Source organism: Oryx dammah, unplaced genomic scaffold (assembly GCF_014754425.2).
Source record: "Oryx dammah isolate SB20612 unplaced genomic scaffold, SCBI_Odam_1.1 HiC_scaffold_24, whole genome shotgun sequence".
NCBI lineage: Eukaryota > Metazoa > Chordata > Mammalia > Artiodactyla > Bovidae > Oryx > Oryx dammah.
Genome location: NW_024070208.1, coordinates 71,396,083 through 71,421,393, shown reverse-complemented (window position 1 = coordinate 71,421,393; position 25,311 = coordinate 71,396,083). Strand labels below are relative to the sequence as shown.

Here is a 25,311-nt window from a genome sequence, read left to right as displayed (position 1 = left end):
GTATAAAACTATTAAAATGTCTTAATATATAAAAAAATAAGTTCAGTGTGTTCACTCAAAGTAAATCTTAGCAGAGCCACATAAAAACTGAACTTACCACTTTTTTAAAATCATCTTCTGCTTCATCAAGTTTTCCTTGTTTAAGTAGTAAGTGACCTCTCTGTAATCTTGCCTAAAAAAGAAAAAAAAAAAGAGTATACTGAGTATACTAAATTTTCTTTAAACCCAAAGAATAAAACTAAATAAGCTAATGAAATACTAATTTTTCTTATATCCACATCACTTGGCCCTCTGAGAATAATTCCTAGAACCAATGACTATTTATAAATTTTGTTAGAGTCTGCTTCCTTAAAAATATTTTTTACTATATCAAATAAATAAAATCTTGGACATGAATGCTCAAAGCAACAGCCAGAAAGTTGAAACAAGCCAAATTCCCATCAACTAATAAATTAAGAAGCAAATATGATATGTCCATACAATAGAATATTATTCAGCCATAGAAAGAGATGAAGTACTGACAGATGCTACAATGCTGATGAACCTTGAAAACATTACACTAAGTGAAAGAAGTCAGACGCAAAAGGCGATGCATTGTACGATTCTGTTCACATGAAATATCCAAGATAGACAAATCCATAAGAGACAGAGAGAAGTGGTTGCCAAGGGCTAGGACAGAAATGGGAGGTGACAGTTAATGGGAACAGGGCTTCCTTGGGGCTAATAAAAATGTTCTGGAACTAGATAATAGTAATGTTTGCAGAACATTGTGAATATACTACAATAAAAGCTGCCAAACTATATACTTTAAAAAGGGTGAATTTGATGATATGTGGGTTATATCTCACTTTAAAAGTATTTTAAGCCATCATAATAACTTTTTGCAATTCTAATAAAACTTGTGTCACTTGGGACTTTACCAATCAAAGCTCTGGACATAGTTTTTGTGTTTTTATTAACTCGTAATGCACATATTTACTCCACTATAACCAGAATAACAATGCCTCTTTAACATCCATCAGTCAACTCTGACATTCTACTTCTAATGTGCTCAGTCCCATCTCTTCCAAGAATACCAACTCTCCGATGATGAACGTCTACCATAAGACAGAACCACACCAACATTTGAGTAAGACATATATTACTTTCACAGTACATAAAAATTTCCCTAATCCTTTGTTAAATGCATCAACACACATAAAAAGCAAAATTAAAGCCACTTCAACTGGCTAATAAATACTATAATACTAGGAAAATGAGCTACTTAACCTTTGTGGACGGTTATGCTTAGTTGGGCAAAGTAATAAACAAAATTTGACACTTGTGAATTCCGTCTTAAAATAATACAATTATTCCAAACCAAACATTCACCCACATCTAATCAGTCATCTCAAATCCTTTCTGGATTACAGCAGGACACAAACACACAAATAAATGAACTGCCAAATTAATGTTGAGACAATATAACTGGGTCCTATTGTTTTAAGCCATTACAGTGACCTGCCAACTGTCAAAATGGCCTATCAGACCATCAGTTCCTCCACTTCTGAAGCCTGAGTGTTGGTTCAGGGCAGGACTCTGTCTGATTCACACTGTGTCTTTATCACAGACCACTATTTAATTGCGTTGCTCCCTCTTCTTTATTCTTCCCACTACAGCCTTCATTGAAATTGCTGTCAGTCACCTGACAGCCTCTTAGTTCAACAGCTTCTCAATCAGCTCATTTCTCAGCCTGCACCCCATCCTCCACCCAGATACCTTTCTAAACCACAGAGCTGACTTCACTGCCGCACTTCTGGGCTTCTCTGGTGGCTCCGCTGGTAAAGAATCTGCCTGCAACGCAGGAGATCCCTGTTCGATTCCTAGATTGGCAAGATCCCCTGGAGAAGGGACAGGCTACCCACTGCAGTATTCCTGGCCTTTCCTGGTAGCTCAGATGGTAAAGAATCTGCCTGCAATGCTCCTGAAAATCACCTAATGTCCCACTCCACCGTGCCTCCTTCACACATACCTGTGGTTCTGAGGACTGAATTTCTCTTGTTGCCCAGTCCACTACATCACAGTGGCTTTCTACACCCTCCAGCTATGCCTAGCATGCCAATTTTCACCTTAAGAAACAAATTACCTCTTTCAAGTTTCCCTAAGTTTTCCTTTTAAGAAAGTTTAGGTGCACTTACTGCAGTGAAATCCATCTTCAATTCAATCACTTTAGTTAAATCAGGAAGTGCTGCTTTTGATTTGCCCATAGCTAAAAAGACAGTAGCTCTCCGATAGTAAGCAATATAGTTATCAGGGTCACCATCTGAAAATTAAAATAATAAATATTAACTTGCAGTACTTTATTCAAAAAAACCAAATCACCTTAACAGTATTAAAGCTTGCACTTCTACTAAGAAAAGCATTAAGAAAAGAACTTCTTCATCAATACTGGATCATTTTGCCTAATAAGATCACTGCAAATAAATTCAGAACTGGGGTTCAGCAAACTGTAGCCTCTGAGCCAAAAACAACCCACAGACTAAGTTAAGAATATTCTTTACACTTTTAAAGAGCTGTCCAAAAAATAGAAAAATATAGACACTATATAGCTGCAAAGCCTGAAATATTTATTATCTGGCCCCTTAGGGGAAAAGTTTGCCAACTTCTGACCTAGAATATTAACTACATTCAACTCAACTTTTATAAGTATGCAATTATGTTTGTTGAAATTTTCTTAAGTGAAATACTGATTGAGAATATGGACTCTACACTTATTCACAGGATTTTAGAATATTATAGACTCCCAGTTACAATGATACACTGAGTGTGCAGTCCCTGCTCTTTCCCAAACTCCAGCTAAAATGGCAGTGAAGAAATAAGGGTACAGACCACAGGAGGAAGGAGAATGGACAGGAGAGTGAGCCCAGAGAGCAAGGTGAGAGGCAGTAACGACATCTGAAAGAAGGCAAACGGCCAGAAAGGAAAAAGGAAAGGGAGGGAAAGGGAAGGAAAGGGGGGAGAAAGAAAGAGAAGAAGGGAGGGATGGAGGGAGGGAAAAAGGGAGGAAAGAAAGAAAGGCGGAAGGTATTGGCGAGGATGTGGAGCCGCGAGCCCTTGTGCACTGTAAGAGGGAATGTAAAATGGTGCATCCTCAAAAACTACACATGAAATTACCACATGAAGCAACAATTCCGTTTCCAGGTGTACCTATTCAAAAGAAATGAAAGCTGATTGCCAAGACGTGGACGCAATCTAAGTGCCCATCAACAGATGACGGGTACAGAAATGTGGTGTAAAAAACAACAAAATCTTGCCATTTGCAGCAACATGGATGGACTGGGAGGCCATCAGACTGAGTGAAGTGAGTCAGACAGAGAAAGACAAATACTGTATAATATCACTTATATATGGAATCTCTAAAAATGCAACAAACTCGTTATAACTAGACTCACTGATACAAAGAACAAGCTAACGGTTACCAGCGGAAGAGGGAAGATGGGAGGGGCAATACAGAGGTAGGGGGCCAAGCGGTACAAACTATTAAGGTAGAACCCTGAAGAAAAAGAAGGGAAAGCTGGTAACTGTTTCCCATATTCAGAGCAGCATTCGCAACAGCCCAACAGCGGAAACAAGCTAAATGCCCACAGGCGGGCGAGTGGACAAATAAAATGTGGCATATACAGACAACGGAATATGATTCGGCCTTCAAAAAGGAATCGAATTCTGACAAATGCTACAACATGAATGAAGCCTGCAGACACCATCCTAAGTGGAATAAGCCAGACGCAAAAGACAAATAGTGTATGTTTCCACTTCTATGAGGTACCGAGAGTAGTCAAAGTTTTAAAGACGGACATTAGCGTGCTGGCTGCCCAGGTCTGAGAAGAGAAGGGGATCAGAAACGGGAAATAGCTGCATAATGGGCACAGCTTCACTCACATGATGAACAAGTTCTGGAGATGGACGGTGGTGATGGCTGCACCACAATGCCAATGCGCTTCATGCCACTGAACCACAGGCTTGAAAATGGTTACAACGGGGAATTCTGATTTGTATATTTTACTACAATAAAAAAGTGAAAGAATGAGGCAGCCAGGGGAAAACATGGTCAAATGTTTTTATGCAGAAAAACCTTCAGAGAAGATTACGGGTGAGAAAGCTTTTTATTATGTATTTGATATCCCCATATAAAAAGTCTATAGAAAATTTGGGGGGGCATTCACTTTCCCTTATTTTACTATTCAGCTTTTAGGTACTTTAAGATATGAAATGGGATTGGAAGCCCAATTTATAACACTGAACCTATTAAAAACAAGGAATCAAATGTCAATGGCTCAACATATGAATCAAGATTCAATGTGCTCAGTGATACAGGGACACTTAACTGGCAAATCAAAACAGCCTTTCCTGGTTCTTCATCTTAAAATACTATCAGTTCCCAGAACCTGTGCCCATTTCTGTATCATTATACATGAAGGAGCAGCTGAACAAGAACTGGTTTAAGCAACATGCTTAGTTTCTCACAGTATAAGATTTGATAACACTGAAAATAATAACTTGCCCTATTATCCATCCAGAGACAACACAGTTCATTATTTAAATTATATGCAAGCCTACATATGGAAGTATTAGACTTCATTCGAAAACATGTCAAAGTGTTTTACTAGTTTATTCAAAACTTGAATATGAGAAATGAAAGTCTAATCCTAAAACTGTCAAACAATTCAAATATGAGAAAATCAGCCCTGATAAAGAAAAATACAACTACTATCTGGAGAAAAACATCAAAAGCCAATTACAAATGACGCTGTAAACAGGGGCAGCAGGAGGCAGAAAGAACACCACCTCTGCGGAGGTACAAAAACCTTTTCATTCCTTAGCAGTGAAATGTGTATATTACCATATGAGAAATAGATCACCAGTCCAAGTTCAACACATGAAACAGGGCACTCAAAGCCAGTGCACTGGGACAACCCAGAGGGATGGGGTGCGGAGGGAGGTGCCAGGGGGTTCAGGATGGGGGACACATGTACACCCGTGGTTGATTCATGTCAATGTATGGCAAAACCACCATAATACTGTAAAGTAATTAGCCTCCAATTTAAATTAATTAATTTAAAAAAACTTTTCATTCTTGCTCTCAGCTAACCCAACTCTATCCCTTCATTCATTCAAACTTTTACTCAGCACCACCAGAGACTAAAATAGTAATAATAATAACAACAGTAAAATAGTACCTATCCTTAAGAAGTTTACAATCTTCTGCACTAGATTGTGACCTTCAGCAAGTCACTAAAATATTCTTTGCTCCCTTTTGTGTAAATGTCAAAAGGAATGTTCATCCCCTTTTCACATGTTTAAATTCAATGAGAAAGCACCACAATATGTTTAAGTACCAAATGAATGCACCCATGGATTTAGCAAAATTATGTTAAGTGTGATACTGGTTTTCTTACCAAGCAGTTGAAGAAATTGATCATTTCATTCATGTCTACCATTTAATCCACCACTTTAGACATTCATTCATGCCAGATATACCTAAGACATTCTGCAAGGTCTACCAAAGAAATGTTTCAGCCCCTAGTGTCACTGTCCACGTTAAGACCATGCTGCACAGATGAGAGGCAGGGCATCCTCACTGCAGGAACCAGCACTGCGCTTTCTTAAGGATAAAATCTCGAAACAAAACCTGTGTCTGACTACTCCATAAAACTGAAACAGAGGTGAAACTTCCCTGGTGGTCCAGTGGTTAAGAATCGGGCTTTCAATGCAGGGCATGTGGGTCTGACCCCTCATCGGGGGACTAAGATCCCATATCTCACAGAGCAACTAAGCCTGCGGGCTCAATGAAGACCCCACGTGTCCCCACCTGAGACCTGATGCAGCCAAATCAATCAATCAATATTTTTTTTTTAAGTGAAATAGATGCAACTGTTTCAGAAGACTATTTAAAAAGCAACACCAACACTCTTCTTAAATAACAGTTTCCAACCCAAACAGTTCCAAATCTTAAAACTCCTGCCAAAAAATATCTATATGCCAGATGCAAAAACCACACCACCAACAGAGCTGTACTATAGTTATCTGTGCTGCTACTGAGTTTTAATACATAAACATTTTTCTGTATAAAAATGAATTTATAAAATACACCATGCATAAGTAATTTTCAATGTAAACCACATAATTTTCCAAAAATGAAAATGAGAAAAGGATGCCACAACCATAAATATTGTCAGCTATAACATTATAACAAAAAATGATGCATTGATACACCCGATGCCACTACCCAAATTATATTACAAACTCTAACATCAATTTCTAATCACAGGAAAAGTTGAAAAGATAAAGTACATTATGAAATTTAGAAGTCTGGAAGCATAAACATTTAATGAATTTTTTTATAAAGTCAGTTGAAAGCAATGTACTAAATTATGGGTGATATTTTAGGACTATGGACACAGGTTTCTGACACTGTACAGGAGGCATTGATAAAGACCATGACCAAGAAAAAGAAATGCAAAAAGGCAAAATGGTTGTCTGAGGAGGCCTTACAAATAGCTGTGAAAAGAAGAGAAGCACAAGGCAAAGGAGAAAAGGAAAGATATACTCATTTGAATGCAGAGTTCTAAAGAATAGCAAGGAGAGATAAAGACTTCCTCAGTGATCAGTGCAAAGAAATAGAGGAAAACAATAGAATGGGAAAGACCAGAGATCTCTTCAAGAAAATTACAGATACCAAGGCAACATTTCATGCAAAGATGGGCTCAATAAAGGACAGAAATGGTAGGGACCTAACAGAAGCAGAAGATATTAAGAAGAGGTGGCAAGAATACAAAGAACTATATAAAAAAGATCTTCATGACTAAGATAACCATGATGGTATGATCACTCACCTAGAGCCAGACATCCTGGAACGCGAAATCAAGTGGGCCTTAGGAAGCATCACTACAAACAAAGCTAGTGGAGGTGATAGAATTCCAGTTGAGCTATTTCAAATCCTAAAAGATGAAGCTGTGAAAGTGCTGCACTCAGTCTGTCAGCAAATTTGGAAAACTCAGCAGTGGCCACAGGACTGGAAAAGGTCAGTTTTCATGCCAACCCCAAAGAAAGGCAATGCCAAAGAATGCTCAAACTACTGCACAATTGCACTCATCCCACACGCTAGCAAAGTAATGCTCAAAATTCTCCAAGCCAGGCTTCAACAGTACGTGAACCATGAACTTCCACATGTTCAAGCTGGACTTAGAAAAGGCAGAGGGACCAAAGATCAAATTGCCAACATCTGTTTTATCATCGAAAAAGCAAGAGAGTTCAATAAAAAACATCTACTTCTGCTTTATTGACTATGCCAAAGCCTTTGACTGTGTGCATCACAACGAACTGTGAAAAATTCTTAAAGAGATGAGAATACCAGATCACTTGACCTGCCTCCTGAGAAATCTGTATGCAGGTCAAGAAGCAACAGTTACAACTGGACATGGAACAACAGACTGGTTCCAAATCGAGAAAGGAGTATGTTAAGGCTGTATATTGTCACCCTGCTTATTTAACTTGTATGCAGAGTACATCATGAGAAACACTGGGCTGAATAAAGCACAAGCTGGAATCAAGACTGCTGGGAGAAATATCAATAACCTCAGATATGCAGATGACACCACCCTTATGGCAGAAGATGAACTAAAGAGCCTCCTGACCAAAGTGAAAGAGGAGAGTGAAAAAGTTGGTTTAAAACTCAGCATTCAAAACTAAGACCATGGCATCTGGTCCCATCACTTCATAGAAAATTGATGGGAAACAATGGAAACAATGACAGACTTAATTTTCTCCAAAATCACTGCAGATGGTGACTGCAGCCATGAAATTAAAAGATGCTTGCTCCCTGGAAGAAAAGCTATGGCCAACCTAGGCAGCATTTTAAAAAGCAGAGACATTACTTTGCCAACAAAGGTCCATCTAGTCAAGGCTATGGTTTTTCCAGTAGTCATGTATGGATGTGAGAGTTGGACTCTGAAGAAAGCTGAGCGCCGAAGAATTGATGCTTTTGAACCGTGGTGTTGGAGAAGACTCTTGAGAGTCCCTCGGACTGCAAGGAGATTCAACCAGTCCATCCTAAAGGAGATCAGTCCTGGGTGTTCATTGGAAGGACTGATGCTGAAGCTGAAACTCCACTACTTTGGCCACCTGATGTAAAGAACTGACTCATTTGAAAAGACCCTGAGGCTGGGAAAGATTGGAGGTGGGAGGACAAGGGGACAACAGAGGATGAGTTGGTTGGATGGCATCACTGACTCAATAGACATGATTCTGAGTAAGCTCCAGAAGCTGGTGATGGACAGGGAAGCCTGGCATGCTGCAGTCCATGGGGTCACAAAGAGTCGGACATGACTGACTAACTAAACTAAAATTATGGGTGGTATTTTACCACACACACACACACAAAATTGTCTCTTTTACAGTGGCACAGCTCTTCAATCTTTTGATCTACAATATTAGCTTCAGTAACTGCACAACTTGCTGGTCTAAAAGTCAGGAGACCTAGACTAACTCACTGTTTGCAAGAGACTCTCACTAACCCCCTGGTTATCTGAAGCAGTGAACACTAAATTTGATGTTTGGTAAATAAGATAACTGAAATAGAAGACCTACAGCTCTTTTCTCATAAACAAACACCTCTTAAAAAGATTCAACAGGCCATGATACCACATCACCCCATCCCAATCTACTATATATTCCCATCAACTATAATTTAAACTCTATTTTCTACGGTTAATTATAAAACATCAGTGTTTTATATAAACTAAAATGATTGTCTCAAAACATACAAGTCTTCCTCAAATTATGGGAAGTGTACCATTTGAGAATCACTGCTACTTGCCCATTACCATGAAGAGGACATTACTATTCAAGTTCTGAATGCATTAGCAGTGTCTCACTTTCTCCCTTTCTGAATTTCACAAATAAATTACCATGTTTTAGCGTTACTAATTTATGTCTTTCAGCGTAGACAATAAGTATTTTATTGGGTATTTTTGGGGAAGAGCCACCTGTGGAATCCTTGTAGGGTAGTGAAGCTAAAGAAAAATAGGCGGTCATTTTAAACAACATTAACAATATGCCATGACCCTTAATGTTGCTATTTTTTTGTGTGAGATTAACGAAAGCAAATAATACAGTACAAAATGAGTAGATGTACATGTTTCTGCAACTATTCTCACAGTAGCAAGAAAGAATATTTTTTTTAAGACTTGCATTATCTAAGGCAGTAGCTGCCACGCTGCAGCACTGAAGACAACTCAGCTCAGCGGGGAAGTGTGGGCTTGGGAGACCCGGCCCCACAGCACAGGCCTCCAGCGAAAAGTAACCAGTGCGAACGGCCATGCCAACTAACTGTGACTTCCCAAGGCCAGCTCATCATCGAAAGTGCACATAGTTAAGAAAACCCTATTAACATACTAACTCTGTCTTTAGAAAAGTCTTAATTTTCAAAGACACAGTATTTCTATATACCTTACACATGTGATTGTCCCCTATTTTCAAAGAAATCTTTATACACAGTTCTCTCATCTAATCTTCACAGAATGCCCTTTTTGAGTGGCAGGGTAAAAACTGCTGGGAACCTGCAGGTCACTTCTAATTTAAGCCTGCATTTTCTTACATAACTTGACCAATGTCACAGAATTATCAAGTGGCAAAGCTATGATTAAAATCTGGGTTTCCTATTATTCCAGAGAGTTAGTAACATCAGTAATAAAAATCTAAAAAGCATGAAGAAGAACATCATCACCAAGCCAAAACCTAACTACTTCTTGCTTATACAGTAGAGTAATTCTTTTAGTGAGCAGAACTGTATCTGATTAAAATTACATCACTCCTTACTCTGCAGGTTGACTTGTCACTCTTAACCATCCCAAATAAAGGTGAGACTATGTAAGTAAATTAAAAAGGAATGAAGAGTATCAACGTCAAAAAGCTTATATAGTGACTCATAAGAAAACCTTTAAGACCTCATTCACACCCTATTAACATTTATTCTGGTCATCTCATCTCTCACAGTCCTGTAAGATTAAACACTACAAAGACAGTTGATGCTCCAGGCAGACACAAGCAAGCAATAAAAAGTAACAGATTAAGGGGCAGAGGGCGTCTAACCAACAATGAACAGGCAACGAACTGCAGGATTCCCCCAAAGACCTCCAAGTAACTATTACATCATTGTTCTCAAATCATCAAGAAAATTAAACTGTTATTCAGTGAAATCTGTTTCAGAAGGACAGAAAAATATATACACTACCTCTGTACCTGCAGGTTCTGCAACCACAGATATAAATATCTGGGAAAAAAATTTTCTCAGAGCTATTCACAGCTATTCACAGAGCATCTGCATTACATTTACATAATATTTGCACTATATTATATATTATAAGTAACCTAAGGATGATTCAAGTATACAGGAGGATGTGTGTAATACTACATCATTTTATATGAGTATCCACAGATCTTGGCATCCAAGGGGGTCCTGGAAGCAATCCCCTGAGGCTATCTAGGGATGATTATTAAGTCTCAATTACATTGAAAATGTTCTCATGTTCAGTCAGTTCAGTTCAGTCGCTCAGTCGTGTCCAACTCTTTGTAACCCCATGAATTGCATGCAGCACACCAGGCCTCCCTGTCCATCACCAACTCCCGGAGTTCACTCAGACTTACATCCATCGAGTCAGTGATGCCATCCAGCCATCTCATCTTCGGTCGTCCCCTTCTCCTCCTGCCCCCAATCCCTCCCAGCATCAGGGTCTTTTCCAATGAGTCAACTCTTTGCATGAGGTGGCCAAAGTACTGGAGTTTCAGCTTTAGCATCATTCCCCCCAAAGAAATCCCAGGGCTGATCTCCTTCAGAATGGACTGGTTGGATCTCCTTGCAGTCCAAGGGACTCTCAAGTGTTCTGTATTTACTTTATTAATCTATTTCACCCAGAATCCTGTAAACATTTTAAAATACTTTACTTAAACCATAAATACTATTTATTTTAAACGTTATCCCAAAACAGAGCTAGAAATCAGAAGTCACTAAGATGGCCACTGCATGTCTTGACTCCAAGATACAAACCTACTGCAGCATGAAACTGAGATAAAGCGTCCGCGAGCTGTCCAGCTGCGAGGAGCTTCTTGCCCAATTCGAGATGTTTCTCAACATCTGCATTTACTCCACATTCAGCACCTAAAAACAAACAAACAAAAAAATAACAAATTAACGTTCCATGAACCACAAGTGAACTCTCACGAATACAATGTTAAAAATATAGTTGTCTGCTTCAGTCATCTACTTAGATGAAAAAAGTCACAGGAGCTGAAAAGTGAGCTATAGAAAGCAACAATCAAGTACAGGGCTTCATTTTACAGTGTATAAGCCACCCGAAAATATACCTGTATTAACCTCATCAGTCCAAAGAATATACCTACTCTACAAAATACAAGGAAAATTGGGTAACACAGTAACTAGCAAAAACACTTAAACTTTTTTGGGCAACAACAACAAAATTAGAACTGCTTTGTTTAACTAGAATCTCACTTTAATGAATATTAAAATCCACTATAATCATCAAGAACTTATTGAGCAACTACAGGGCAACAGGCACTGTTCTACATATTTGGGATAAGTGAGCGAAACAAACCAAAACCTCAGTCACTCGTGGCACCTGACATCACAGCAGCAGGAGTCAGACATAAGTATGGGGGGTGAAAAGGAGAGCTGCCTGCGTGGAGGGTCAGGAGCAGTGGGGCTTTCAGTGTTAAACAAGGTGGTCAAGGGTCTCCCTGAGCAAAGACCTGCCTGAAGAAAGTGAGGACTCACCATGCAGCTATCTAGCTAGGAAAAGTTTGCCAAGAAGGATGATCACCTAGTGCGAAGGCCCTGGGGTCAGGCGCCTACCAGGTTATGTTCCAGACACAGCAGGGAGGGCTGGATGACCACCACAGAGCCAACGAGGGAGATGACAAATGAGATGGGGTCAGAGTAGTAGAGGCGCCTGACTATGTTCAGCTTTGGTTTCACTCTGAGCAAAATGGGGACCTACTGGGGAGCTGGGAGTAGACAGCATCATCTGACCGACAGGCTGATAATCAACCGACGTGCCGCCTCTCAGCTCCGCATCCATCCTCCAGTATGGACTGTAATAATAGACTGAGGTGGGTAAGCATTTCTCTTTACACTGAGCACATGTTGGGCTTTGACAGTAAAGGGCGCTGAAGGAAGCTCCCCTCCTGGTTCCTGTTGCTGCCGTTCCTTTCTTCTGGCCCCTGCCGCGTGGTGTGCAGGGGGCCCACCTCCAGAGGGGCCCTGTCCCAGCCACACATTCAGGGTCCAGTCCCTCAGCCACCTGGAGCCTCGGTCACACACAACCTCCCATGAGGACACCACACACCTGAGAAGGTGGCTTCTTGCTTCCCCAACTGCTGTGGACCAGCTCTAGCCCCGGCAACTCAGCAAATTTTTCTATCAACAAATGGGCTGCAACTGCACTGTCTCCAATGAGGTCTGCACCCCAACTTTGGGGAGGGGACCCCCTCCAGGCTGGCCCTTCCCTGGGGACTGCCTCTCGGTCCTGGACTATCCTGCAGAGTTCCTTTTACACGATTACTGTCGCCCTCCTTCATAACAGTTCTTCACATTAAACTTCCTCTTTTAAAATAACCACGAGGTTTCTGTCTCCTGAAGAGAACCAGACTTTCATACACAATTGGTATTGAGAGTGATTCCAAGACACAGAGCCACAAAAATGGGATTTAAGGATTGGTTTGGTCATGCCCTTGAGCTTGAGCGCTGTTGCTGAATTCTGTGTCAATGAGAAATGGGTTAGTAATTTATAGCAGGTATAGAATTAATTAATGAAGATATCATTTGCAGTTGACATGCCACAAACTGAGGCACATGGCTGGAAAACCCACGTGGCTGCTGCACTTGACCATAATGGCAGTAATGATGAAAATAAGGACTGTGGGATGATTCCTTGGAGCACACTAGAGTACTTAAAGAGGGAAGAAAAGCTCAGGGCTAACTCCTAGCTGAGGGATTCCATGGTAGCCCCTAAAACAAACTCTTAATTTTTTGTAGCCATAGAGATGATTTAGCTGGAAATCAAACACAAAATTTAATTTTCAGGATTGGTAAATTAAAACAATATAGTTGAATTCAGAGTCTCTCCAAGTCTCTCCTAAGGTATCTAGAACATATTAGTAAAGAATGGGACCCTCAAACTTAAAATGGAGACATCTGGTTGTAACCTACATGAAATGGACCAATTTAACCTCCAAGTCCTTTTGAGCCTGCCTTACCCATAGAAGCAGCTTGCCATCCACCTTCAGTGCACCCAGCCTTCCACCGCTTAAAATTCCAAGGACAACCACTCAGGGCAGAAGCCATGAAAGGGGATGCTCACTCAGACACACCTAACCACTCTGGATGTCACCAGGCAGGTATATGTACTGTGACCCGAAGAAAACAACTTACTACTTAATGCTCTGTCGTTACCTACATGGGAAGGGAATCTAAAAAGATGGGATATATGTATAACTGAGTCACTCTGATGTAGAGCAGAAACTAACAACACTGTAAAGCAAAGATACTCCAATAAAAAATTGTAAAAAAAAAAAAAAGAAAGAAAAAATAGTTCATACACCGAAAGAATTGCAATTGCAAGACTTTGCTGATAAACTAGCAGAAACTCATGGAACATGCGTGGGAATGGGTTGTAAAGGTTTATATATTAAGAAGAGTAGAATATAATACTGTATCTGGTTTCATTAACTGATGTGTGCCCACCTTCTAGAATAGAGGTCAGCAAACTGCTTCTGTAAATAAAATTCTACTGCAACACAGTCACCCCCCTTCACTGTACCTGGCTTAATGCTGCTTTCATGCTATAATGCAAAGTTGAGTAGTTTTGACAAAAACCACATAGCCCACCAAACTTAAAGACAACTATAATATATTGAGAAAAGTCTTCTGTCAAAATTATCTTAAATTTTTCTCAGTACTTACAGTTAAAAGTCTCAGTTACATGGAAAATCCTTACCTTGGCTAATACGCATTGAATATTATGCATTTATTAACCTATTTCAACCAGAATTGGTCAATATTTTTAAATTTTATTTAAACAGCAAATAATATTTATTTTAAATGCTATCCCCAAAAGGGATTATACAATTAGAATTCACTAAGATGGCTGCTGAGTGTTTTGGTTCCAAGATACAAACCTCTCGCAGCATGAAGCTGAGATAAAGCAGCAGCGAGCTGCCCAGCTGCAGGGAGTTTCTGATCAAGGAGAAATGGGCTCTGCTGCTATGGTGGCAAAGAGGGGTACCCCTGGACCCTAGGGGACTCTCTGGGGCCTTAGTCCTTCCGTGCCCAACACTAAAGATTAATTTAAAACTACAGCAACCAAAAAACAGGGCAATTGAGCACTCAGACCCTTCAGAAATGACGGTTTCAGTTACACCATCAGGTGAAGAAGCCAGAGGAGCTGAGGTTCCAGCAGAAGGCACGAGAAGTATGGGACAGGAAGTTAACAAAGGATGCCATATATGTCAACTATGACCTCATGACTAATTACAGACTCAAGACTGCGGTCGCTTTGCACATGTTCTCTCTGCTTGTTTATACGCATCTGTTTATTTGTATATATATAGTCAAGCCTCACAATTCAGATTGTGTCTCAGAATTTGCCCACTCACTAAAATTAATTTGTAACCCCCTAAAACTCATTTGTAATCTCCAAACTAATATTCAAGGCCCCCTGGCGGTCATTTGAGGACATGTGTATGTGCAGAATGGGGACATACTTGGGACAGCTGAAGAGCATGTTCTGAGCTGAAGTCAAACAAGGGGATTCTTCTTCCTATGTCACCTCTCATATTATAAACAAGTGTTCTCTATGATTTTTTTTCCTTCTTTTTCATTGATTTCACTGTTAAAACTGGCCCCCAAGCACAGTACTTCCTAATGTTCCTAAACACAAGAGACCGTACTGGGCCTTTCAAAAAAATACGTTTGGGGAATTCCATAGTGGTCCAGTGGTTAAGACTCTGAGCTTCCACTGTCAGGGATGTGGGTTCAATCCCTCTCTGGTAGGGGAACTAAGGTCCTGCAAGCTGTACAGTGCAAGCAAAACACTTTTAAGAAAAGAAAACACGTTTGCCAAATAAGCTTCATTCAGACATGAACGATAATGCTGCTGGCCATGAATTCAATGTTAGCCAATTATATTAAACAAGGTATTTTTAAACAGAAAGTCACACAAAACAAGGTTAGGTTTTGATCTGTTGACAAACGTAGTGACCTGAGGCCTTGCAGGATCCTAAGCCCAAATTTTCTCCCACAGGCAGTGGTTCAATACTTGCCAATTCAACATTCATAATGACATACGGAGTATAACTACCACGAATAAAGAGAATCGACTGTACTAACCAGATCTTCTCCAGTTTCCATTTTTATTTTATTCACAAGCTGTTGAAATTAACTTTACAATTTAGTTTTTATATAACTAAGTACCGAACAGGACAGTGGTAATTAATACAGTCAGTAACGCACACAGTGACTGTTGAAAACATATCTTCTCAACCAGGATACAGGTGAGCGTTTCTTCACTTACAAGAAGAGCTGCACCTTGTTAGGTAGAATATAGACTCTTTTTGTTGTTCTACAGTTCAAATGCATGGAGAAGGTGCATATGGAAACCAAATGCCATAGCATTTCTCTTTCACAATGAATGTGACGTTAAGCTTTTCAGTGTGCTAAGGAGCCACTGCAGGGAAAACACTCTGAACAGTCATCACTTGAGAGGGTGGGAGACAGGACTGGGAAGGAGCAGAAAGAAGTCTCTGGGGTGCTGAGAGTGTTCCAACCCTGACGGAGGCGAGGGTTACATGAGCACATGCAGTTAGCAAAATCCACCAAATATGTACTTTACAATGGACATTTTATTGTATACAAATTTTACCCCTGCAAAAAACAAACGCTAGTGATACACGTTAAAGTATTTGGGGACATGTGTACTGATGTTATTTTGAAAATTATTTTTTCAAAAGGATTAATGGATAGAAAAATGCCCAGATGGATATGCATTAAAAACATGTGTAGTAATTACATTAATAGTAGAATTTAGGTGATAGGTACAGGACTGTACACAATAAAATTGTTTCAACTTTGCAACGTGTTTAATAATAAAATGTTGGAAAAGCATACAACACAGTAAGTGTTAGGATGGAATGAATACACAAAGGGCTCTGAGAAGGCACAAGCAGAGGCACCTAGCGCCTACAGTTAAAACCAAATAAAATTTAAAATTCAATTTGTCAGTCTCACTACTCACAGCATAAATGCCACTTAGCTAATGGCGAGTGTGTGGGACAGTAAGGGTGATAGAGAACATTTCCCAGCATCACAGAAAGTTCTCCTGGACAGTGCTGGGTTGAGGGGACACGGTGTTCCCAGAGGTCTCCCCTGAAGGACAAGTGAGAAGGATGGACCTATGTACCAAGCCTGAAGAGGGAATCCAGCATTCCAAACACAAAGAACATCGTATCTTTATAAAAGCCAAGAACTCAAGATTAATGAGGCTTTCAAGAACTCAAAGTCCAGTACTGCAGCCAGCTCTCCTCTCCACCATGCCTTCGTTACTGAGTGGGTCTTTCTCACTACTTTCTCTTACTTTCTCTGCTAGAAGATGCCAGTAAACAGCCAGAAGGAAAGAGGGAAATCAATAAAGTCCAGTGACAGTAACTCAGGCAACATGATGCTGACTAGACCATGGAGTACCAGCAGTGGAAACAGAAACAGACTGCGGAGAAAAAATATGAGAGAGGAAAAGGCTACACGCGACTTACGTCAACTGTCTGGACAGGGGCCAAGGGAAGAAAGAGAAGGAGTCCAGGAAGACAGCCTGAGAAAAGTATCTCAACAACTGCCTGCCAATCCAATCATCAAAAGCTAGTGAATTTCTGATTTCACCTAATACAGCCAAAAGCCAAATGAAATACACTTTACCTTATTCTTCACCCTACTAAACAAGGTAGCTTTTCATATGCCCAGTCTGCATTTTCTGGGTTTCTGTGTAGTGTTTTATTACACTGGTTGCCTGCTGGAGCCCTCTAAATAAGGAAGGAAGGAAGAAGGAAAAAAAAAGAAAAGGAAGGAGGAAACCTTAGATTGGTGGTCTCAAAACCTCAGGGTCCTAAAGCTGTAATTCAAAGAGATAAAATGCACCCCTATGTTTACAGCAGCACTAGTCACAATAACCAAGACATGGAAACAATCTAAATCTCCATCGACAGATGAACGGATAAAGAAGATGTGGTCCATATACACAACGGAGTACTGCTCGGCCATGAAAAAGAATGAACTAACGCCATCTGCAGCCACATGCATGGACCTAGAGACTATCAAACCAAGTGCAGTCAGTCAGAGAGACAAATACCATACACTCCAATGTGGAATCTAAAATACAACAGAAATGAACAACAGACTCACAGGCATAGAGAGCAGACTTGCAGTTGCCAAGGGGGACAGATGGCCTGAAACTCTGGGATTACCATTTTATATATAAAATGGATAAACAAAAAGGCCCACTGTGTAGCACAGAGGACTATATTCAATATCTTGTGATAAACCATAAAAGCATATGAAAAAGAATGTGTACTTACACATATATATGTATGTATAACTGGCTCGCTGGGCTATAGAGCAGAAACTAATACAATATTGTAAATCAAGTATACTTCAATACAATAAATTAAAAGAAAAAACAAAACTCGGGGTCCTACAAAGTCCTATTTGTTTGGGGGCAATAATGTGAAAACGTCTAACCTATTTAAGAGTATGTGGATATAATCTGGAGAAATTAGTTGGGGGTTTTCAGTGAACTAGGAAAGCATTGTTATTTTTCCCATTTAAAATGAAGACACAGGCTCCTAACCTGTATCTTCAAATAAAGTCAGTATGCCATATAGATTTAGAAACTGATTATATTCAGAATGTGAGAGTCAACTGTAGTTTCACCTAATTCCATATCATATCCAAAAATACAACCTGCTTTTCATAATGAAGATTATGGAAATTAACATTTTACTTAACAGACGTTACTGAACACCGTGTATAAAATTGCAGCCTTAACAGAAATGAATAAGAAAGCAACGAGGAGAATCCTACAGGCTTTAGCTTTATGAGAACTCCCTAGCCTACAGGGCAATCACTGACTCTGGAGAGAGGCTATTTTCCAGCATCATGTTGGAGTTTCCACCGGACTGCCTTCAAAATAATCTTGGGGAGGAGGATGAAAGTATAGACAAAACACATCCACCAGGTGCTGGTAATTTCTGAAGTAGGGTGACAGGACACAGACATGAAATGAAAAGACGCTTGCTCCTTGGAAGAAAAGCTATGACCAGCCTAGACCGCATATTCAAAAGCAGAGACATTACTTTGCCAACAAAGGTCCGTCTAGTCAAAGCTATGGTTTTTCCAGTGGTCATGTATGGATGTGAGAGTTGGACTGTGAAGAAGGCTGAGCACCGAAGAATTGATGCTTTTGAACTGTGGTGTTGGAGAAGACTCTTGAGAGTCCCTTGGACTGCAAGGAGATCCAACCAGTCCATCCTAAAGAAGATCAGTCCTGAATATTCATTGGAAGGACTGATGCTGAAGCTAAACTCCACTACTTTGGCCACCTGATGCGAAGAACTGACTCACTGGAAAAGACCCCGATGCTGGGAAAGATTGAAGGCGGGAGGAGAAGGGGAACAGAGGATGTGATGGTTGGATGGCATCACCAACTCAATGGACGTGAGTCTGAGTAATCTCCAGGAGCTGGTGATGGACAGGGAAGCCTGCATGCTGCAGTCCATGGGGTCGCAAAGAGTCAGACACAACTGAGCGGCTGAACTGAACTGACAGGACACAGTGGTACCTGAGACTATTTTCTATACTTAGGTGTATTTTTAAGATTTTCCAAGGACAAAATTTAACTTAAATCCTTCCAATGAAGAAATGACTCGCTGATAGAAATTACCTCTTACATTAAAATAAAATTTTTTTTGAAGGAAGTGGTCCATAGGAAATAGAAAAAAAAGTCACCTACTAAGCACATAAGCCTACCTCCCAATAGGCTCAAATTCTAGAAATGACAAGATTTATTTAAGGAGATACATGCATAACCTCACTGAAAAACAAAATTCTTTATTAAGAAGAAGAGGGCCATCTAAAAAACAGAAATTTTGGAAAAATTCTCAAAACATAAAGCAGACAGGATGAGACTGGTGGGCAAAATCATATCCAAACACCTTCTCAGGAGAGGTATGCCGTAGAGGCGGCTGCAGGGAAAGGAAGGAAGGGGTCCTGGAGACTTCTCAGCCTCCAGACAGGCAGTCAGCCTTCTCTCACAATCAGAATTCAAAGACAGGCAACAAGCAATTCTGAAAAACAAAGATGAGCATTAAAAACCTATCCTTATGAAACCAATACCAAACAAGAGAATTAAGGAACCAAAATTGGTGAAGCAAATGGGAAAAACATTCTAAAAATGAGGATAACTGACATCCTTACAGACCCACAGGACGCAACACACATTAGAACACAGCCCGGTGTCCACGCAGACCGCTCCAGCAGTGGGGAGGCAGTGGAATAAAGACAGACAAGCAAGTCATTCCTGCCAGAGGAAAGGAAGCGGTGCTTAATATAGTGCTTAGGAGTCAAATAACTCCTCCCTGAGTTAAAACATAAAAGGCAGGAGAGCAGTCCTAAATGACAGAAAGCCTCCAGCATGCCAAAATATGATCAGGCAAGTAGTACAAAACAAGTGCAGAGGGCTTGGGTAGAACCAAGCTCAACGTTAAGGCATCAAGAAGAGGCTCCCAGCTGGCAGGATGGGTCCCACTTAGCCTCGCAGGCTATGGTAAGAAATCTGGATTTTACTCCAAGAGCAAAGGGACATCATTGGATGGGTTTCAGCAAGGAACTGACAATCTGATTTACATTTTAAAAAGATCACTTTGGCTGGCCATGTGGAAAACAGATTAGAGGCGGGCAGGAATGGAAAGAACTGTGGTGGTGTGAACCATGGACAGCAAGTTGTATTAGAGTAAACGTGTTCAGATTTCACTGATGCTTTAAAAAAGAGGATATAGTACGTATTTCTGAATGGTTTAGTTTTTTTCTCTGGTAAGAATGTATTCATGTGCTTATACAATAAAAAGAAAACAAACTGAGCAATGTGTTTTGTTAAAGATGTACTGATTATCACTTGAAACTGAAAACTTTTAGAGAATATTTGTTAACACTAAAGACATATTTTATAACTAAGCAGCCAGTTAAGTCAAGAAAGAAGAGCAAAATAACCCTGTCTCAAATGTTTCTGTTAGACTGTAGTTCAAAGGTATAGCATTATAATCAAATACTGCAGGGAATATTTTTAGATGATATAGATTCTAAAACTGAAAGCAGTCCTTATCTTTCATAAATACTAAAATATTTATAAATGAAATGATGTCATGTAAAATGTTCCCAAATAATCCACAGGTACAGATGAAATAAGATTGGTCAGGGGTTGTTAATTGTTAACATGGGGAGATGAGTACAGGGAGGTTCATAATATCATTCCCCACCTTGGTAAATGTAGAAAATTTCACACAGTAAGGTTTTACTTTAAATCTTTTTGGGCTTCCCTGATAGCTCAGCTGGTAGAGAATCCACCTGCAATGCAGGAGACCTCGGTTTTCAGTTCCTGGGTCGGGAAGATCCCCTGGAGGAGGGATAGGCTACCCACTCCAGCATTCTTGGGCTTCCCTTGTTGCTCAGCTGGTAAAGCATTTGCCTGCAATGCGGGGTACCTGGGTTCAATCCCTGGGTTGAGAAGATCCCCTGGAGAAGGGAAAGGCTAGCCACTCCAGTATTCTGGCCTGGAGAATTCTACTGACTAGAGTCCATGGGGTCGCAAAGAGTCAGACACAACTGAGCAACTTTCACTTACTCAAATCTTTTTAAGGGATAGGGGTAGGGAAATTAAAACAATTAAAGGCAGTTTATTTCGATTTTTTAAAGGTAAATTCTAATATAAACTCTACCTCCACATAAACATTTAAAGTTCCTAGTATAAGGTTTAAAAGATTGTGTATCACATGTACAAATGTGTGTACAGAAAACATGTTAAAATGACACTAAAAAGAGACTGAACTAGGGATCAAGTAAGAATGGTGAAAATGCTGTGGCTGAACTCTCTAACCATCCAGTCTATTACAGCTGGTAAAATTAATTTCAAAGGCAAGCTGATGGATTTATCTATGTGCTCGCAACACGTAAAGGAAGCAGCCTTTCAACTATCAAGAAGATTTCAAACATCTCCCATTTAATTTTCTCAAAGGGACAATCAGATCAATGTACTCAGTAGAGGATTTCAGATTGCTGGAGGAAGTAAGAAATTTGGATAGGAGCTAAACTATTAGTCACAGTACTTTCCTTATCCAGTCATGAAAATGTCTAACAGGAAAGATGGAACACAGAAGGAAATTAAGAAATTTAAAAAAAAAAATGCTGAATATTTTCAGAATATCTATTTCACTTAACTTTCAGAACAAACCTAGAAAGTAAACATCTTTCATACTTCGATAACTGAGGAATCTAAGGCTCAGAGAAGTCACCCAAGCTAGCTGCAGACCCATGGCAACTGTCAGAACATGACTCAATTTCAAAGCCTAGCTTTATTTGCAGCACAACTCAGAAACCTTTCCGCCATATAAACCAGGCTAAGCTCTCTCTCCACAGTTGCTCAGCCTTGCATGCTTCACTCACCCAACCCATCATTTAATGGAACATTTTAACCACAATCTGTTCCAATCTCACAGGTAGACCCTGAGGTTTAGTGGGAGCCAAGAGTACACGTGCAAAGTTCTTTTAACTATTTAGTCCAGATGCCTCGGGCCACACATTCTACAGAGAGCCACTGCAGTTTCCCGCTTCAACAGTGCTTGCCAGAGGCTGGGCCGAACCAGCACTGCCATACCTCCCCACGGCACCCTGGAGGGTGCCTCGGCCACCTGCCGCGACAACCGAGTGCCCCTCACAGGTGTGCCCAAGCGACCACCAGGACTCCGGAGCCGCCATCAACTGCCAGATCCACCTGGCGCTCCTTGCCTCCTGCATCTCCCTGGCCGTCTTGCCGCTTTGATCCTGACGGTGTGGCTGTGAAGGATATGCCAAGTATCTTCTTCAGCAGTCTTACGAGGACAGAGAATATGCTGAGACACTGATGAAGCTATAAACCAACAAGGAGGCTGAATCCCAAATTCTTGAGGGTATCAAGAAGCTAAACCAGGAGGACTCGGAGAGCAAGCCGGCGGAACACAACAGAACATGCGTTACTCCTGAAAAGCACCTAAGGGAACTGCACAAGCTGGTTACTGACTAAACAATACCCGCTTGGGCGACTTCGCTGAGACTCGTTACCTGAATGAGCAGATGAAATCCAAAGACCTGGGTGACCACGACACCAGCGTGCACAAGATGGGGCCCCGTGAATCTGGCACGGCAGAGGATCTCTCTGACAAGCACACCCTGGGGTACAGCGACCCTGAGAGCTGAGCCCCAGCCTGGCTTCCCACAGCCACAGGGCCACTTTCTTGGTCACTGAGGCCGTGCATGCATGTTGGGGTTACCGTGACCTTTTCTGTAAGTTGGACCAAAACACCCACCTGGGCTCTTTCATTTGCACTAGTCCTTCAAATAAAGCAACGAGGTGTCCCTCCAAAGAGTTTTGTATACTGTTACCCCAGAGGTCAAGTTCCTCTCCAAACTAAGCTTCTCTTGCCTTCTATGATTGAAAGCGGTACCCAGCATTTCTTGTGCCTTTTACCTAAAACTCAGACCCTTATTATGTTACTATCTTATCTAACATCACTTCCATCTAACAATGGCATAAGTAAATACCACTTCCTCTATAAAAATTTCAGTCTTCCGGGGAGAATTATTATTCCCCCAGGGCACCGCGGTCACTTTTCCGTAACAGAACTTGCCACAGTGTGTAAGTGGTGGCTGCGTAGCCCTTTTTCCCCCCAAAAGAGAGGGCATGCCTCCTAACTGGGATATTTCCCCACTTTCCTCCAAGTCCAGCCCCCTGCTACAGCCAGAGAAATCCTCCCAAAATGCATTCCTAATAACAACTCTGCAGTGTTTGCACACCACTGGCGAGATTCAGTCCAAGTCCCTTCAGATCTAAAGGCAAACAGGACCCTGCATGATCAGGTCCCTCATCTGGGTCCAGCCTCATCACCCCTCACTCTCAAGCACTAAAGACTCTGCCTGCAATGTGGGAGACCTAGGTTCGATCCCTGGGTCGGGAAGATGCCCTGCAGTAGGGAATGGCAACCCACTCCAGTATTCTTGCCTGGAGAATTCCACGGACAGAGGAACCTGGTGGGCTACAGTCCATGGGGTCGCAAAGAGTTGGACGCGACTGACACACACACACACAGCACAGGGAATGGGCGGAACCTCCCTGAACACACCAGTTCTCACGATGCATCCCTTTCAACTTGCTGTTCCACAGAAACGCCTTCCCCACCTGCCCCCCTGGCAAAGTTCCCTCCTCCATCAGGATTCTGCCCTCAAACGCCAGTTCCCCTGTGAAACTTTCCGTAACTAATTCAGTGAGAAGGTGGGGACAGTTCCTCCTACACTGTGCATCCCTCCACTCACAAGCACAGGACTTCACTCTGCAATCCCCTAGCCTCAATAAGCTGACCTGCACAGCTGGCCTGCCAAGTCCCAAACAGACCAAAAGCAAGCCCGAGAGGAGGAACTGTCTTTTCTTCTTTATATACCACTGAGTCCAGTACCTTGCACAAAGTAGGTACTCAATATTTATTGAATGAATGTAACTAAATTCCTTCTTTCTTAAATGTATTACAGTTCATCAATATAACAGAATCTAAGATACACAATAACAATTATAAAAATCAAACCCACCAAAGATTCATACAGACACTAATACGTTTCTTTAAAAATTGTAAATGTGGCTGCTTCTACAGTATCTCAACTGTGCATTTTAAGCCATGGATAATTTTTATTCCTTTGCCACATCCTGGGAGACAGTGACAATGAGAGAGGCCTCCTACTTCTGAGATAAGACAACCAAACATCCTACTGTCTCCTGAGCAGCGTTAAACAAACCGGTTTCTCCACAGACAAGAGTCAGCCAAAGGTCAGCCAAATATACAGCATGGACGGGGGAAAAGGTGAAGCAGCTAAGTCTTTTACTGAAGTTATAACAGTATTAGAGTCTGTCATATTTTTACAGAGCAAAAACAATTTTAAGAAACAAAGTTGAGGGCTTAAAAAGTATGATGTGCTGAGAGTCACAACCAAGACTGAAACAACCAGACTGAAAAAGTCAAGAACAAAAGGTCAGAGACGCTAAGGCTCAAGCCAAGGCCAGGTGGCAGAAGGGAAGCTAGCCCGGGGGGCTGTTCAGGCTGGAGCACATAAGAGTGTCAGGGAGAAAGAGAACTTTAAGATCATTCTAAAATTGAACACAGGCAGGGAAAAAGAACATAATGTGGCGGGGGGGGGGGGGGGGGTGGAGTACTGTCTGTAAAAGGTCCTATCTAAACCCAAGATCAGAGCAAGCCAGGGCAGAGAAAGAAGCCTCAAGACAGAAACACAGAGAACAGTGGAATCTGCCTCTCCAAAGAGCAGGAAGTTCATTATCTTCACAATTCCACAGTCAAGTAAGGACCAATGACAAAACAGTTTTAATAAAAATACACTGAGCTGGAACCCCTAGACCTTGCAAGCATCTCTTTCCAATCACCCTAACCTAAAAACTGTTTTAGTATTCAAAGCCAAAAGCTCCCAGGTGGCACTAGTGGTAAAGAATCCACCTGCCAATACAGGAGACAGCAGAGACACGCGTGCGATCCCTGGGGCGGGAAGATTCCCCGGAGGAGGGAGGATCCCCTGGAGGAGTAGACGACAACCTGCTCCAGAATTCTGCTGCAGTCCATGTTGCTGCAGAAAGGCGGATACAACCGAGCACACGCGCACACACACACACACAGCCTGACTTACAACTGAGCACATGTGCACACACACACAGCCTGACTTACAACTGAGCACGTGCGCACACACACACACACAGCCTGACTTACAACTGAGCACGTGCGCGTGCGCACACACAGCCTGACTTACAACTGAGCACGTGCACGTGCGCACACACACAGCCTGACTTACAACCGAGCACACACGCGCACACACACAGCCTGACTTACAACCGAGCACACGCGCGCACACACACA

The 25,311-nt window shown here is 41.3% G+C and overlaps 1 protein-coding gene across 1 annotated transcript in view; it reads right to left on the bottom strand.

The window, feature by feature from the left end:
* The window catches only part of DNAJC3 (DnaJ heat shock protein family (Hsp40) member C3), a 59,404-nt gene that overhangs the window by 27,038 nt on the left and 7,055 nt on the right, over positions 1 to 25,311 (bottom strand). The window contains exons 2-4 of the mRNA XM_040267357.1: positions 11,084 to 11,194; positions 2,178 to 2,302; positions 98 to 172 (exon numbers count right to left, since the gene is read on the bottom strand). Of these exons, the coding sequence (XP_040123291.1) occupies positions 98 to 172; positions 2,178 to 2,302; positions 11,084 to 11,194 (311 nt within the window). The remainder of the gene's footprint in view (positions 1 to 97; positions 173 to 2,177; positions 2,303 to 11,083; positions 11,195 to 25,311) is intronic.